Genomic DNA, 18,548 nt, shown 5'->3' with positions numbered 1-18,548 from the left:
TTCAAAATTCTTGGTCTCCATCTGGAGACAGCTGTAATGAATCATACTGTATTAGTGGTCATACTCAAGAAGAATCTCCATAAATGATGGAACTGCCCCTTGATCTGGTATTGATCTGTCCAGGTGGTTAAAATGGTCAAAACTGGCCAAACTGCCTGACCCAGTCTGGGCAGAAAATAAAATGAAAATCTGAGACAGCTCCACACACACATTTCTGTCTGTAACAACGTTTTTTGGGGGGGCAGGGTGAATAAATGTTGAACAGCTAAAGGGTGCTTGAGTCCGTAGAGTGAAATATAGGCCTAGTAGGTGGTAGAACAGTCAAAATTCCGTCACACAGATATCGCTGCTTATTATTAACCATATGTCAACAGTCATTTTCCCTTTCGTTCCAGAAGCTGCCCAGACGTTGCACAAGTCCAGGCGGCTGGAACTGACTCACAGTTTGATGGCACAACTGATCCTGTGGATATTTACTTTTATTGCTACTCTTCATGGTCAGTTCTTGGCACAGATCATAGCATTGGTGTCTCCTTTGTTAATAAAGCCTGTCTAAAAGAGGTCCTGGGCCAAATTCCGTCACACAGATATCGCTGCTTATTATTAACCATATGTCAACAGTCATTTTCCCTTTCGTTCCAGAAGCTGCCCAGACGTTGCACAAGTCCAGACGGCTGGAACTGACTCACAGTTTGATGGCACAACTGATCCTGTGGATATTTACTTTTATTGCTACTCTTCATGGTCAGTTCTTGGCACAGATTATAGCATTGGTGTCTCCTTTGTTAATAAAGCCTGTCTAAAAGAGGTCCTGGGCCAAAAAAAACTTCCCTTGGATCTCGTCATCTCTATGGAAGAACTACTCAACTATGTGTAAGTAGTACCACAATAGCAACACCGTTGTTGCAAACAAATGGATAGAAATCCATCTTAGGCAGTGATCTCCAACCAGTGGCTCACCAGCAACATGTTGCTCACCAACCCCTTGGATGTTGCTCCCAGTGGCCTCAAGGAAGGTGCTTATTTTTTAATTTAGTTGCAGGTGTTCTGCCAAACAGAGCCTAATGTAATGGCTGACAGTCAGGGTCGGACTGGAGCATGGGAGGTCCACCGGGTTTCACACTTTCTGGGCCTCCCATGTACATGGGCAAACGCTGGCATGCACATTATTTGTCTTGGTGCTCGGCAGATGTAAAGTGGCCATACATGGAGAGATCTGCTCGTTTGGCGATGTCGCCAAATGAGCGGATCTCCCTCCGATATGCCCACCTTGAGGTGGGCAATATCGGGCTGATCCGATCGTGAGCCCTAGGGCCCAATGATCGGATCCTAACGATACCTAACGGGCGGTCGGATCGCGGGACCGCATCAACGAATAGATGCGGCCACGATCAGACGGGATTTTTTGTCCCATCCGATCGAGATCTAGCCGACTTTCGGCCAGATCTCGATCAGTGAAGCCTGTCGGGGGGCCCCATACACAGGCCAATAAGCTGCCGACACGGTCTGTCGGCAGCTTTTATCGGCCCGTGTATGGCCTCCATAAGGCAGAGGGTCTGGTCCAGAGGAGGACCACTGTTTTTTCCAGGTGTCCTGTCGGCCCATCAAAGCCACAGACCGCTACCAAGGCGCAGATAAAGAATACCAGGAATCCGGCACAGTTAACATCAAGGTTCGGCTTTATTCACACATAGGAAGGATGACAGTGGAGGGTGTACAATTCTAACACGTTTCATGCCCCATAGCTGGGCACTTCATCAGAGTCCTGTCGGCCCAGTCCGACCCTGCTGACAGTCCACATAGGTCATACCAAATATCCATTCCCAACCCATATTTGGCACCACCAGGAACTTTTTGCATGTTTATGTTGCTCTCCAGCTTTATTTTTTTTTACATTTAAATGTGGTTCATAGGTAAAAATGGTTTTAGACAAATAGTGATATTTTTGTTATTATACCAAACTAACCTCTTACGGATACAATATCTAATTTCCCAGGAGCACATGGCATCTTTCCCCCTGAAGATCTGCTATTATTAGCTCCTCACCAGAAAAATAATCACTGTGCCGATATCTCAGCAGCTGAGTTACATGTGTTTGTTTTGTATATATATATATGTGCCTTGTTTCAAAGGACTGTAAGACGGCTTTGGCTTTTGGCTTTGCTGCTACACGGAGGTATAACCTACACATTCCCAACGTCGTCCCTGATTTTAAATGTTTTTTAAATGTTTTTTTCAATCTGAAGTAAAGGGGAGCCAAAGTTTAGAAATGGGCCAGGTTTGCAGCTGGTATTTATAATATCAAAGAGATAAAATTACAAATCAGCTTACATTCCTTGGCCCTGTGTTTAAAGGGGACGTAAAGGCAAAAAATTAAATCCCTTTTTCACTTTCTCTGCTTAAAAAGAAACCTACCTCCGATATACTTTTATTTAAAAACATGTACTGTTTGTAGGCAGTTCAATTCCCCCTTCACTTTATTTGCTCTAACTGCTGGGGACACAAATCTTTTTGTGTGGCTGCACCACCGGGAAACAATTGGCGATTTTTGTGCAGCGTTATTTTAGGGGTTTTTTTAGGCGGAGGGAGAATTTTTTGTTTGGGGAGGCTAGAGATGTGCCATTTATAGATTGACCTAAAGGTAATGTCAGGCTTAGTGGATGCACCACTGGAATAAAATTTTTATCCTTATTATTATGGCTCGTCTTTCTGTTCAGGACCCTTCCTATTCATATTCCAGTCTCTTATTCAGATCTATGCATGGTTGCTAGGGGGATCTGCACCCTAGCAGCCAGATTGCCGGTATTTAAAAAGCTATATACCTCAAGACCCACAAATAATAAAAAATGAAAGACAATTGCAAATTGCCTCAGAATAACAACTAAAAATTAACCAAAAAAAAAAAAAGTGTAAAAACAAAAAGCACAATTTGCTTTCATGGGTAAAGAGTTAAGTCAGGACTGGAGCAAGGCTGATAGGAATATTAGTCTCTCCCCAACCCCGCCTATATCTGTGAGATGATTGGCTAATTCCACTGTCTGTCAAGAGAGCTGCACTCTGGATTGGGGAAACCTCAAGGCATAAGATCCAATCAGAGTGCAGCTATATACAACAGAACTGGAGAATTTATAAGAAGATTTTCACTATGTGAAAGGCACAACCAGCACAGAACAAGTCAGAAATGGGGTGAGGTTTTTTTTTTAAGTTGCCAGGCAGGTTTGGGGAACCACAAGTGTGTGCCCTGTATTTTGAAGCTATAAAAGGATGTTTTTTTAAAATTAATTCTGCCATAACTAAACAAAAATAATTTGGTATTCACAAAATAAATTTTTTCAGTACAAAATTAATAATGGAAACACAAATATACTTTCTTACCGTCAAAATTAATCAAGAGCAACAATAGAACTTTGTTGTTATAAAACATATTGTAATGACAAAAAATATTTTTTTTATGTTCACAAAATTACGTAATTAAGTGATTGCGTAAACAGAACTTACTTTGTGCTAAAAAAGTTGAGATAACATAATTTCAAATGGATACTCTAAGCACAAATATACTTGTAGCTCCTACTTATATATTATATTGATCGGAATATCAAATTAATTTTGTGAGCACAAAAAGAATTTTGTCAACACAATTTTTTGCAAATGTTTATACAAAAATATCTTTTTTTTGCAAGAATTTTGTGCAGAATTCATTTTATTTGGATAAAAATAATTTTATGGCTACAAAATAGTGAGGTCACAGAAATTATATTTATTTGTATCCTGAGGTCTGTTAACAATGTTGAGATAATTTCAAATGGATACTCTAAGAACAAATATACACGTAGTTCTTACTTATATATTATATTTATCGGAATATCAAAGAATTTTGTGAGCACAAAAAGAATTTTGTCAACACAATTTTTTGCAATTTTGTAAATGTTTATACAATATCTTTTTTTTGCCAGAATTTTGTGCAGAATTCATTTGATTTGGATAAAAATAATTTTATGGCTACAAAATAGTGAGGTCACAGAAATAATATTTATTTGTATCCTGAGGTCTGTTACAAGTGTGAAATTATTAATCAAAAGATTGGACAACAGGCATTAGAATTTATGTAATGTGGTGTATAGGTTTTTCATCAATAAACAACAGGAAAACAGATACTGTATGAACTCTAGACACATTTAATCTAATGTTTGCATGTAAAAACTTACAAAAACTTCATTTAAAAAAGCAAAATCACATATAATAGCAAATTAACCACTATCACAAAACACAAAATAGCCGACTATGTCTCAGTCATAATCCATATCTTCCTTACAAACTTTCTGCAGACCATTATTTTGGTTTTGGACATCTCACAAAAGAAGACAATCTTTAACATTCATGGAAAATGAGAACCAAACAGGATTCATCATCATTGGATTTTCTGATGTTTCTCATCTACAGATTCCTCTTTTTATGATATTTTTCATAACTTACTTCTCCACCATAGCTGCAAATGCCACCATGATAAGTGTGATAGGCTATAACTCCCTCCTCCACAAGCCCATGTACCTCTTCTTGGGAAACTTGTCTACTCTAGATATCTGCTACACTTCAGTCATCTTTCCCAAGTTGCTCTTAATGCTGCTTGATAACCGACGCCATGTGTCCTACTTAGCTTGCTACACTCAACTCTACTTTTTTGTTGGCTTTGCAAGTGCTGAATTCTTCTTACTAACAGTTATGGCTTATGACCGCTACATTGCTATTTGCAAACCACTGCATTATTTTACTATCATGAGTAAAAAAGTGACGGCCTTGTTCATCATCGGTACATGGGTGGCTGGACTTTGCAACTCAGCAGTCTTCAGCAGTTCAATAGCAGAGCTCCCCTTGTGCTCACACCATAAAATAAACCATTTCTTCTGCGACATGGCTGCCGTTTTGAAGCTCACATGCCGAGGAACCCACAGAGTGGAGATAATCATTTACACTAAGGGTGTTCTGATAGGTTTGACTTCCTTTTTCTTGACTCTCACCTCTTATGTCTATATCATTTCTACCATTCTGAAGATTAAATCAGAAGAGGGACGAAGTAAAGCCTTCTCCACCTGCGCTTCTCATTTAACAGTAGTCATCTTGTTTTATGGCACCATAATGTGCATGTACATGAGGCCAACCTCTTCCTACTCTTTAAGTCAAGACAAGATTTTTTCTCTGTTGTATGTGGTTATAACGCCCCTGGCAAATCCTCTGATTTATTGCCTGAGAAACCAAGATGTTAAAAGGGCTATTAAGAAACTGCTGAGTACACAAAATGCCAAGACTAAAGCAATAAATTTAAAAAGTATTAAATAAAAATATAAAAACATTTTCTGTGTATGATTGAACTGGTTACGGAATGTTCAACGATTATGCATGTGCCGCTTACATTATTGGATGCATAAGGTGTGTGTATATATATATATATATATATATATATATATATATATATATATATATATATATATATATACCAGTGGATCCTGGTTTTCTGCATCTAGAACAAGCCAGATGCATGAACTTTGTTTCATACAGTGGTCCAGGTTACTCATATTTTGGATAATTTCCGTTGAAGACGGGCACAGTACTCCGTGTTTCTCTAGCCCCATGAAAACTTTCATACTCTAAAGCAGTGATCCCCAAACAGTGGCTCGTAAGCAACATGTTGCTCTCCAACCCCTTGGATGTTGCTCCCAGTGGCCTCAATGCAAGTACTTCTTTTTGAATCCAAAGCTTGGAGGCAAGCTTGCATAAAAACCATGTGTACTGTCAAACAGAGCCTCCTGTAGGATGCCAATCCACATAGAGACTGCCAATAGACAATCACAGGCCATATTTGGTACCCTCCGGGAACTTTTAGCATGATTATGTTGCTCTCCAACTTTTTTTTACATTTGAATGTGGCTCACGGGTAAAAAAAAATTGGGGACCCCTGCTCTAAAGCAAAGTAGTTGATTCCAGGTGATTACACATAGACCTATTAAACAGCATGTTCCTACCTCTGTGAATGGCTAAGCACCTTCATGGAACATGGAAACCACCTAGATCACTAAGCAGGGACACTAGCCAGGAATGAAATCACAGATGATCCTCTGTATGAAATACTGCTCAGGCAGTCATAGTAAATTTAGTTGAAGAACCAGGAGCAGACTATTGAAAGAGCATATGGGAAAAGGCTATCTTAAGCTCCCCATAGACGCGACGATTCTTCTTGCCGAACGACCGATTTTAGGGAAGTCGACCAATCCTTCGAAATTATCGTGCGGTTGACATCTGTCAGGAAATTGATCGGCCAGGTCAAAAAATCTTTGTCGGTCCCAGTGCAATGTATCTATATTTGTAGGGCCAAGCAGCTCCCCTTTGTTTTCCTGGCAAATTGGTCTTTTTAGTTGATGGTCAATTTGTACGATCGTTCCGAGAAAATCTTGCATAATCAATTTATGCTTAAATGGTGACTTCATAGTTGTCCCCAGCAGGTGTCGCTGTAGCACCACAGTTCCCTATCAGGCTCTATCATGATGATCCTAATGCAGTGTTGAACAGTTTGCAGAATGAATAAAACAATTTGTGCCAATTTCATTATGTTGCTGGTGTGACTTTTTTGATATGTCGACAAATTTGTCTTAGCATTTGAAGGTGCAAATAAAGGGAAATCGTAGTCGGCAGGATTCGAACCTGCGCGGGGAGACCCCAATGGATTTCTAGTCCATCGCCTTAACCACTCGGCCACGACTACTGTACAAAAGCTGCTTTAAGGCTGTTTGAAGCTGTACAATACCCTATTGTCAATCAGGTCCATAAGGTAGTATTAGTGTGATTTGCATGCAAAGGCACTCATAACATTCAGTAAATAGCTTTGTTTCAGGAGTCAGAACCAGTAATGCAGTGGGTATAAATAGCCAGACAGAAACTACTTTCATTAGCATTTCTATTTTCTGCATTCTGCCTTCCTAAAAAAGTTCATACATTGTGAAATCTTTTTGTGTTAGCCCAGGAACTATTAATTTCTATTAAAAAAAGATGTTAATGTTTTTCTAATTTATGGGAGGGAAGGAAAGAAAGAAATAAAGAAAGAAGAGGGGAAAAAGAAAGAGAAAAAAGAAGAAAGAGGGAGAGAGTTAAAGAAGGGAGAAATAAAGAGGGGAAGTAAGACAGAGAGAAAGAAAGAGGGCGTAAGAGAAAAAGGAAGAAGAAGAAGTCGGAGAAATAAAGTGGGAGAAATAAAGTGGGAGAAAAAGAAAGAACGAGAGAGATAGAGAGAGAAAGAACTAAAGTGGAAGAAATAAAGAAGGAGAAAAAGGAGAAAAAGAAAGAGAAAAAGGAGAAAAAGAAGGAGAAAAAGAAAGAACGAACTAAAGTGGGAGAAATAAAGAAGGAAAAAAAGAAAGAGATAAAGAAAGAAATAAACTTAAGTGGGAGAAAAAGAAAGAGAGAAAGAAAAAGAAAGAAAGAACAAACTAAAGTGTGAGAAATAAAGGGGAAAAAGAGAAAAAGAAAGAAAAAGAATGAAAGAAAGAAAAAAAGAAAGAACTAAAGTGGGAGAAAATAGAGGGAGAAAAAATGAGAGAGAAAGAAATAATGAGAGAAAGAAAGAAGAAAAAGAGGGAGAGAGAAAGAAAGGGTGAGAAATAAAGAGGGAGAGAAAGAAAAACAAAGTGCACTAATCCCATAATGCAGTGGGCCTCCCGCTCTGTAATCTGTCAGAGAGGAATGTGTTCTGCCTCCCAATGTCCCAGATAAGGGGAAAAGGCAGGAGCGGGGAATGGAGGAGAATGAGAACACAAAGGTGAGGCTGAAGCTTCTTCATGTCTTTATTACTTACTACATTGTTACAAACTCGTCCCTGTATGAAGGCCTATGTGTATATAAGAATATATTTATGGTACAAAAGAGAAAAATGCCATTAGGAGCTGATAAGGCTCAGTTTTCTGGGTGGGGGAGGGAAAATATTTCACAGGGGGGGGGGAATAAAGGAGATTTGTTTCGTCTCGGGCTGTAGAGGTGTCTGTTGCCTTTCCCTCCTGCCCTGTCTGCTTTGTTCTCTCTGCAGAATCACCAGTCAATAATAATAAAAAGATTTTTCTCATATAAACTTTTATGTATATAAATTCTCTCTATATCACGTGCTCTAAATTTTCTCTATAACACAGAAATCCTGAAGTTTCACGATTACATCAACCTTTGTATAAATTAATATTTTTTAACACCCCTACACTGTATCTCCCGCAAACAACTCCTTATTATAATCTTCCCCCAGACTCCTACTGATTGCTTTCTACCTACATCTACTAATCTATATAACCCTTCTCTATAATTCCTATTGCTCCCTATAACTCCTCCTATTGCTCCATATAACCCTCCCTGTAACTCCTCCTACAGCTCCCTATAACCCTCGCTAAAACTCCTCCTACAGCTCCCTATAACTCCTCCTATTGCTCCATATAACCCTCCCTATAACTCCTATTGCTCTATATAACCCTCCCTATAACTCCTCCTATTACTCCATATAAACCTCCCTATAACTCCTCCTATTGCTCCATATACCCCTATCTGTAACTCCACTTACTGCGCCATGTGACCCTCCCTATAACTCCTCCCATTGCTCCATGTAACCCTCCCTATAACTCCTCCTATTGCTCCATATAACCCTCCCTATAACTCCTCCCATTGCTCCATATACCCCTCCCTATAACGCCTCCTATTGCTCCATATACCCTCCCTATAACTCCTCCTATTGGTCCATATACCCTCCCTATAACTCCTCCTATTGGTCCATATAACCCTCCCTATAACTCCTCCTATTGCTCCATATAACCAAGGCCGGATTTCTTCCCCGGCCGCCCCTAGGCCGAGCGGTCCTAGCGCCCGCCTTCCCAGCGCGCCGGCGAAAAAACGCCGGCGCAGCTGGTGTAGTTGAATGGGGACGCGAATGTCCCCATAATGCGGCCGGGTGGCATGCCGCCCCAGGCCCGGGCCTATGCGGCCTTGCCGCAAATCCGGGTCTGCATATAACCCTCCCTATAACTCCTCCTATTGCTCCATATACACCTCCCTATAACTCCTCCTATTGCTCCATGTAACCCTCCCTATAACTCCTCCTATTGCTCCATGTAACCCTCCCTATAACTCCTCCTATTGCTCCATGTAACCCTCCCTATAACTCCTCCTATTGCTCCATATAACCCTCCCTATAACTCCTCCTATTGCTCCATATAACCCTCCCTATAACTCCTCCTATTGCTCCATATAACCCTCCCTATAACTCCTCCTATTGCTCCATATAACCCTCCCTATAACTCCTCCTATTGCTCCATATAACCCTCCCTATAACTCCTCCTATTGCTCCATATAACCCTCCCTATAACTCCTCCTATTGCTCCATGTAACCCTCCCTATAACTCCTTCTATTGCTCACTGTAACCCTCCCCATAATAAGGATAAATGGTTTTAAATAGTGGCGTTACATATAAACACTGCAAACAAAGATTTAAGTATGGTAAATCAAAAATTTTGTGTTCACAGTTTTTTGTGATTTTGTTCCTTTAAACTACAGCTAGAGAAAGCACACAGACCAGGAATTTTAATCCCATTTAATCCTATTAAGTTAGAAACATTCTCATACTAAATATTGCAGAGCAGTTCAGTTTTTGTACAGATTAAAATAGCTAATTATAAATATCTATTAAAATCCTCTGATACGTAAATTTACCAATATCACACACGCACGCACATCAGTACAATTTCTTCTTGGTATGGGTGTTGAATCACAATGTGCATCCTTAAGGAGGCCATAGACGTAACAATTACGACCTTTCTTGAAAAAGATGTTTCCAAGAAAGATTGTTCGTTTCAATACACACGTGTAGAGCTGAATGGTCTGATACACAGCAAGAAACAATAGATTTCTACGTGTATCTGACGATTTGGCACTGACAGTGGCCGATGTTTGGGTCCCTAAACCGGCACCCAATCAAAATTTTCCGTCCAGCCCGATCAACGAGCCGAGTCATCTGCCGATATTGGTCCCACCATACACGCACCGAATATCGTACGAAAATTTGTTTTGTACGATATTATCTCTGATTCAATGGCCACCTTTAGCCCTGCTGAACAAGTATGTTTGTGGAGGGTTACTTGTGTACACAACACTGATTTTCTTTTTATACTTCATTAAAAGTAGAGACGGGCAACAAACATTGCAATAAAAAAAACATACATATACATAGTTACAAAAATGTGTCATATGTTAAAAGAGGATGGACCCTGTCCATGAAGCTTACAATCAAATCAGTCAAGACTGAAGAACACAGAACTCTATTGGAAATGGCATTTCCATATTTCAAAGCTTCCTCAATAACATATTTCTGGATAATAGATCCAGCGCCTTAAACTAGAATGTGGACGGCAGAGCTTTTGCCTGATATTCAATGAAAACAAACGTAGTTGTGAAGCTGGAAGAAAAAGTCACTCAGTCCCGGGGTAAAGTCTGTTAATGATTTGGGAAAAGATAAACGGAGGTGAGTAATGTTTACCCTCTTACGTAGAAGTGCGAGGCCTATGCGGAAGTAGATCTCAAGCAAACTCAGCCTCGCCGTGTTATTCTCGGTAAGAAAATATGAAATAGCAAGAAGAATGTTGCACTTGCATCCGTTCCACAGGGAATTTTGTTGAACTTTTTGGTCACTTTGTAGAAGAAAACATCCGTGGGTAAGATTATGTTTTCCGATGCGGAATATATTCCAGTAATTTGAAAGCTGCGAAGGCAATCTGTTTAACGTATGGGATTTGTTAATTGAAGATGAGAGGTTAAGTAAACGAGCAATGATTTCTTGATAACGGAGGGATCTCCTTTGGTATTGGGCTTTCCAAGACCCGTTGGTGGGTTAATTATTGGGGAAGGAAGCAGTTTGTTGTTGAGGCCGAGTTTTAAAAGGATTGGGTCCGATTTATTAAAGAATTGTTGAAATTCTCAATGGCACCTGCCGTGTTTTGGAGAATTTGAGGAACATTTTGTACAATTTGAGGGACATTTTTTCTTTCATAACGCTGACCATGAATTTACTATGTTCATTTACGTTGGCAGTAACAGTTTTATGATTATAATCCTGTCATTTAGAACCAAGCACCTCCCTCTGCTTCTCCAACATTTTGTGCATTCAGTTTTCCACATTATCCAACTATTACATCTACTGCATCGTTACAGTTTACAGAATGGGTTTACGGTTTACAAATGGGTCGGGGCTTTAAGTGTAACCCTGTAAAAATGCCACTTGGGTCTGTTTTCTGCCCGGTATCTCATTTCTCATGAATGTTTGCATCTGCCTAACGTGCAGGAAATGGTCAAACGGATTTGCCAAACATCATTCATAGAACTTCTTAGAATGGCAAGAATGTGCGGTTTTTCTTCAGTACCATTTTGGATTCCATTTTGTAAACACAATAACAGAATAAAGAGTTGCATTAAGTTTGTGATTATATATACAGCATTCTAATATTTATGCACGGCTTTAAAGGAAGAATTACTGGGGTCTCCCCAGGCAGGTACATTTTTTTAAAAAAGAGACAACAAACCCAGTATAGGGGCAACTAGACTTCTTGTCTGTACAGAAAGTCAAAATAGCGATATATTCTTTTGGTTTGCGTTTCAGATGATCTAATTTTGATTCATGTGACTAACAGTGAAATGGAGACCGTGGTCATTGTGGCAATTGGTGTCCTGGCCACTATATTCTTGGCTTCCTTTGCGGCTCTGGTTGTGGTTTGCAGGCAAAGATACTGCAGAACAAAGAATCTGTTGACAAATTACAACAACAAGTAAGTGCTATTTGGTCATGTTTTTTCTTTTTAAATTTGTAGAACAGAAACAGAACAGAACAGGCAGGAGATAAGAGGATCTGTACCTCCAAAGATGCCCCTAGTAGCTCCCCATCTTCTTTTTGTTTGGCTTAATGATTGCTTCCAACGACCCAGGATGTTCACTTCTGAGCAGGAACGCCCAGAGCACATGGAGCATGTGTAGTGTCATTGACATTTTAAGGATGGCCTTGCAAGATCCAAGATAGGGAGCTCCGGTGGGCAAATTTGAGTCATTTCAGTAGCAACCAATAACTTCCGCTCTCTCATTCTTTTAAAGACCAACAGTGGATTTAATTGGAGCCATGGAAACACAGTCAGAACCATCTGATTTGGAGCTGGATGATGTCGTCATCACAAACCCTCACATAGAAGCCATCTTGGAAGATGAGGACTGGATTGAGGATGCCTCGTAATTTTCCAGATAACATTGCTTTTTTATTCAATGTTCTTAAGTTGCTCTTCTAACCAAGAAAATGGTTATATTTTGGGTAGATTCAGTGCATAGTTGTTGAAATGCTTTAGCATTCTATACATTTATTATATACTGGCACACCAAAACATTTTAGTCTAGAAATATAGTAAGATGGTAAAATTATTTTATAGACTTGTCCAACAAGCTCAACTTCTGGGTCAAATAAATTCTGGACAACTTCTTGCTTAACCAACGGATGAAGACCAACACTGGGTTCCCATGCTGTTTATAGATTAGATTACCAAGATCTCCTTTAAAAATATAACATTTCTCACTACAATACAATAAATACAATAATAATAAATAAAATAAGGTTCATGACTGTTTCTAAAGAATTGAAGAAAGTGTTTTTGAGGTCTATACCATCCAAGAAAAATTTATAGTGAAATTTTGGGTAAACTGCAACACCTTTTCTACTCTTTAATATAATCTGAATTGTCCCTTAGTTGCCCAGCCAATTAATTCATGCTTTTTCCATTTCTAGTGGCCTGGTGTCGCACTGCATCGCCATTCTCAAGGTATGTTTCACACCCACAATACAAGGAACTAAGAGGTATACATTCATATAAAAGGTATATTATATAAGAAGAGGATATCAAATAATTATATGGAGCAATAGGATGAGTTATTGGGAGGGTTATATAGAACAGTAGGTGGTGTGTGGAGCTATAGTAGAAATTATTTTGAGATAAACTTGTGTGCAGATAAATAGAAGGTTTTGGGTGAAATGTATATTGAGATTAAGGTAGAAAGACAAATAAGGCACCTAATGATCTTATGAATATGCCCTCCTCTTTGTTTACAGATTTGCCATACTCTGACAGAGAAGTTGGTTGCTATGACCATGGGATCTGGGGCCAAGATGAAATCCCCATCAAGCCTAAGCGACATTATTATTGTTGCAAAAAGAATTAGCCCAAGGTAAGGATTCTCATTTTCATCCATATCCTCTTTGGTTCCCAGACTTTCTCAGCTGCTGTGCTCTCTGGCTGGCATTTGGAGAAAAGAAGCTCTCAATTGCTGGAAAAAGAAAACAGTTGTGATTCTGTTTGTGTTTCAGAGTTGATGATGTGGTGCGCTCCATGTATCCTCCACTTGACCCTAAACTTCTTGATGCAAGGTATGTCAAACTGATAAAGGTTGAACTGTAGTAGAATAATTTGTTTTTACATGGCCAGTGCAATGACATACTGTATTTCCAGCTCAAGTAGAGAAGCCTTAAGTTATAGGACAATTGGTCCTTTTTAAGGTCCTAAATCAGCATATTGACTATTCAAAATGTGATTATACACGCGTTCAGCAACAAAACGGCGATCCATGTTTGCCGACACTATGCAGTTAAGTTATCTAGTCCCCCCACTAGACAGGAGCAGATCAACTTCAATGAAGGCTGTGGCTGATGAGAATGTATTTGTCGTCAAAGATCTTCTTGGAAGCAAGGCTGAATGACTGGTAAACCAAAGTTTTCCTATACCCGGAATGAGCTAAGAGAGGCCCTGTCCAATGTTTAAACCACCAAGGGCGGCTTGAGCTGAAATAGTTCAATATTTATTTTATTTGTTATGTTTTTTTTATGGTCTGGACAAGTTAGAATGTTGAAAATGAATGTTTTGTTTTGTTGCTGTTGTTTTCTGATGTAGGTTAAAATTTGTCAATTGGAGATTTGTCTGCACCTGATTAACGTAAAGTTCACTCTTTTTCCCCAGAACCACCGCCCTCCTACTCTCGGTCAGTCATCTGGTGCTGGTGACCAAAAATGCCTGCCATCTTACTGGTGGGATGGACTGGATAGACCAATCACTTTCTGCTGCAGAGGATCATCTGGCAGTGCTCAGAGAAGCTGCATTGGCAACTGAACCTGAACGGCCGATGACAGGAGCCGACAATTTTCTGCAGGAGCAATCTGCTATCTAAACAGTAGTTGTGAAGCAATTCATTGGCTGACGGTCCAAGGGAAGATGCTGCCTTACAGGGGCCAGAGTTCTATCAATTATGTCCTTGGCTTTTAACAGAATGTATCATATTTCTGATAGCATCTGACTCAATGCATTGTAGTTATACTGACCTCATGAAGAACCTGGTCATGACTCACATACACCAGATATATGTTTACAATATGAAAAAAATGTCCCAAAATATGTTTTAGTACTGACTGGGGAATGTCAGATGCAGAATACTCCAACCATCTTGTTATCAGTTAACTGCCAACTATTTACTTAACATAATGCTCAAAACTTCTTCTGTTGGCTTTAAAATGGCACAGGATGGTTATTAATATGAACCATACAATGTTCCATCCAAATGCACGTTGCACAGCTTTCCATCACTTTGAGTTATCCTCCATGCAAATCATGCACAGTATTTTGGAGAGTACCTACAAGCAGTTCCCCATACAACTATAGCTTATTGTTTTAAATGTACTTAACTAGCACCCCAATCACAACAAATACATGGGCAAAAATCCGTTGCCACATTTTAAAAAGCATTCCAAGGTTTCAAAACCCAATCATAGGTCAGTTCTGCTGAATGACCTGGGGCTTGCACACAGAAGACCACTCTGCAGCTCCCACACCACCATTGCTATTAAGTGCAGCCTATTCATACATGGAGCACAAATGTAGAACTTCATGACTTTTTTTTATATTTTTTTTTGGGATCAAGAATCTTTTTGATTTTTCTTTCCTTCCTATAACAACAAATTTCTGTCTCCCCCTTATGCCTAAGTACCTCTCTTACTTTTCTCCATTTCACTTGACCTACATGTATGTAACCTTTCCTGTTTTGCCATTTAATGTAAATAGTTCCCATTATGCCAATACAATGTGCTTCTGTAATAAACCAAACTCTCCCCCCCCCAAAAAAAAAAATGGTAGCAATTTCAGCAAGACAGTGTCCCCAGATTGTACCAATTCAGGCAGTATGGTCCTGAATTACAGGGGGCTAACCTCTAAAAATGGGCAGGCTGGTGAATCTCTGGGTACAACTGGGTGTGGCTAAGGTTGAATAGGGGAATGGCCTACATCACAATTTTATATGTTGAAATGTCGGTAGGTATTACAGACTGAGCATATACTTCACTTATAATGTGAGAATATTTCTTTATTAGGTACTTTATAATTTACCTCAAATAGTTGTATCAGCGCACTGTATCATACGTATTAGCATGCATATTTAAACACCTCCTCTTGATTATTTGTAAAAATGACTTCCTTTATTGCTTAAAGAAATTATGTAGCGTTGGCTATGCAGTAAAAATTTCCATGGCCAGAGAAGGAAATAAACTTTTTTTTTTTATCTTCTAAAAATGTATGTTTTTCAATTAGTTATAAACTTTTAGTTGGACATGAAGCAGTAAATTATCTTTTCAAATTACCTCAGCATTATCACGGAAAATTTGGAGCGGAGGCTCTAGTTGCCCAATAGAAAGGAAGGCAGGAGTGGGTCGCCTCAAAGGCCTAATTTTCATAAGTTAAAAAGGTTTTCCTATTTTATGGAGCCTTCTAAGAATGAAGTGGAATTTGGTTGAAATTTTTTGCAAACTGTTTTTATCTTTTAGTGAACAACCAAATGTTTTAAATCTGATATCATATTTCTATAAATGGTATTTAGCACCTCTAGAACATTGGTCCTGGCCTACACTTCCCCTAGATGCCACTCAATTGCCCAATCTGCCCTAAATTTTAGTCATCTCTTACTTTTTTATTGCCAACACCCTCCCAGCTCTTGTATAGTAAATATATAAACTATACATTCAAGGCGAAACACAAAAACTTTTCGATTTAACTCGGATATATACTTTTTGTTGCTAGAACTTACACATTAGGCAGGCAGCAAAAGGAAGATTCCCATAAGCAGAAGCAGCTAGTTCATACAAACTCTTTGCAGGATTCTCAGTAGAGGAACCTCTGGCATTTGTTGGGCTGCTGCCGTGGGAAAGCAAATTATAAAAAAAGGTTATAAGTGGGGTAAATTGGACCCTATTAATTATAGTAATTTTAAAATAGGAAAATCAGTTCGAAATCCTCATGAGTATAGTACCACCCAACCATTTCTTATTCCATGGAAATTATAAAAAATGTATTTAAGAATCAGTGAATACTATGACTTTTTAAATCATTTAAAGGAACATTAAACAGGTTTATGGAATAAAGGCAAATGCGTTTGTATTTTTCTCATGATTAGCCAATTCCTCCGTTTAAAGGCCGATTACCAGTAGCTTTAGACCACGCCCCCTTGACTGACAGTGTAGGAGTTGGCCAAATATATAATATATGGAGAATAAAAAAAAAAACAGTAATTTCAATTTACGATCAGTGTGCTCTACCGGAATATGCCCAGCTAAGCGAAGTAGTCACAAGATGGAACTCCTGGAATTAGAAGACTGGGCCTAATCATAAGCAAATGTCACAGTGGTCTATGCACTGCTGCAATGGCTACTGTCCATCAGAATATAATCATTCATCAATAAACGGTTTGTAGAGAATGGCACAGGACAAAAATAACTGACCTTATGCCAAAAGACCGTTTTGGTCACTTCAGCACAGGCATATGTTGCAATGCTTGACTGCAACTTGTACAAGTTATTTTTTTTCTTTAGCTTACTACTGCCAAATGCTAGCACAAGCACTTTTCAAGGGGGTGCAGTTAAAGTCAAAGAGGGGTTGTTCCAGAACCATTCCCAACAGTGATTTTAATGGCTTACCTGAGACCTGGGGCAGGTGCTCCTTTTTGCTGAAAACTGCACCATCTACGGGGACTTCTGTATAAGCAGCACCTTACAATCTTCTTCCGCCTCAGGAATCCTTGCTGTGGCCCCAGGTGTGCATGTACAATAAGTGAAAAGTTCAGCTTTCACTCTGTAGAAAGGATCCAAGAAGTTGGTGGGGTGGTGCTCCCACAGTAGAACCCCAGGTAGGTGCCAACAGGAGGAGCGTTCCATTTTCTCAGGCAAGAGATTATAATCACATTTAAGCGATTATACCTTTCCTTCTTTAAAGCAATCAAAACAGACCTTTCTCTTATTTACAATTCAGCCAAATTGTGAAGCCTCCTAATTTGCTGCCGGTTGTTAAAATCACACCTTTAAAGGTGGCTCCTGCACAATGCGCTATGATTTATCCATACCCCAGGCTTAAATTTCAGGATTCAGTGTGTCCCATTAATGTCCTCGGTCATGTAAAGGACTAGATACAGCTCAAATCTGAATATGCAACGTCCGTATTCAGTAAACTCCAAAAATGATGGATTCCGTGCATTTTTTCCCAATAAATAAAAGACCCCTTTATTTATAGGGGAACAAAACTGAATCTGCAAGCTCATTTGAGAACAACCCTCTACTTTTTGTATTGATCAAATCACTAATAAATAAGTGATGATAATAATCTGTTGGGTAGCCCCCATAAGTATATTCACTTAGCTCAGCCCAGGGCTGGCGTTTCTTTTCAATAAAAGCACCCCAGTGTACTATCATACTAAGCACCACGCTGCCATCTTCTTCGCGCCCCAGGGATCTTCACCGTGACCCTGGGTCATGCACATTTGCAGTAGAGCAAAATGCTGCCCAAGTTCTAATTTTATTCTACTGCTCATAGCCCTGTCTAACTGCAAGGGATCCCTAGAATAGAATAAATAGCGGTGTGGCGCTCATGAGAATAGTTCTTGGGGCAGGTGTCTTTTTCTGGCAGGCAAATATTTAGGGCACCAAAGAAAAAATATTGCTCATTTATAATACTTCCCCCTTCTTAAAGAGGATCTTACCTTAGAGGGTAAATTAAACACAGAACAATAAAGATAAAATTCATGTAAACATTTTATTTTAACTTAGTTTGCAAAAAAAAAAAAAACAATATAACAAAAACTGAAATAAAAAATAAATTCATGGTCCCCCTCTATTTCCCCCCACCCGCCCCTCTCTCTCTCTCTCTCAAAAAAACAACCATCTGTAAACGTGGTATCCCATCAGAAGAAAGTTCCGTTACCTTGCAGAGATTGTTCAAATATTTAAATATCTATTGCTTAACAATTTTTTGTAAACCCGCTTGTACCCGAAACGTCCACAGATTTCTCACCCCGTGGTACTTCAGTATTCAGTTAGTTGATACCCAAGTTCACAGCTTTCCAGTATAAATATAAAGCGCCTGTGTTTCACAGAGCAAGATGCATAGAGGAGCTTCAGAAGTCACTTTACCCAGCTAATGAAAAA

The 18,548-nt window shown here is 39.3% G+C and overlaps 2 protein-coding genes and 1 non-coding gene across 3 annotated transcripts; 2 read left to right on the top strand and 1 right to left on the bottom strand.

Moving 5' to 3' along the window:
- Positions 1-4,366: 4,366 nt before the first annotated feature.
- On the top strand, positions 4,367-5,380 carry LOC108701761 (olfactory receptor 5V1). The gene has a single exon (XM_018236785.2). The coding sequence runs from the start codon at positions 4,378-4,380 to the stop codon at positions 5,332-5,334; it is 957 nt and encodes a 318-aa protein (XP_018092274.1). The 5' UTR covers positions 4,367-4,377; the 3' UTR covers positions 5,335-5,380.
- A 1,292-nt stretch (positions 5,381-6,672) lies between these two features.
- trnas-aga lies at positions 6,673-6,754 on the bottom strand. The gene has a single exon. It is a non-coding gene; the product is annotated as a tRNA-Ser (tRNA).
- A 1,012-nt stretch (positions 6,755-7,766) lies between these two features.
- On the top strand, positions 7,767-16,496 carry tmem98.L (transmembrane protein 98 L homeolog; the record flags this gene model as incomplete). Its single annotated transcript, NM_001091661.1, is given in 7 exon segments — positions 7,767-7,804; positions 11,667-11,832; positions 12,152-12,283; positions 12,831-12,864; positions 13,152-13,267; positions 13,407-13,466; positions 14,053-16,496. Coding segments are annotated over 6 exon segments (681 nt in total). The 3' UTR covers positions 14,261-16,496.
- Between the last annotated feature and the right edge of the window lie 2,052 nt (positions 16,497-18,548).

This window comes from Xenopus laevis, chromosome 9_10L, assembly GCF_017654675.1.
Source record: "Xenopus laevis strain J_2021 chromosome 9_10L, Xenopus_laevis_v10.1, whole genome shotgun sequence".
Classification (NCBI taxonomy): domain Eukaryota; kingdom Metazoa; phylum Chordata; class Amphibia; order Anura; family Pipidae; genus Xenopus; species Xenopus laevis.
This window is presented reverse-complemented; position numbering and strand designations above follow the sequence as displayed.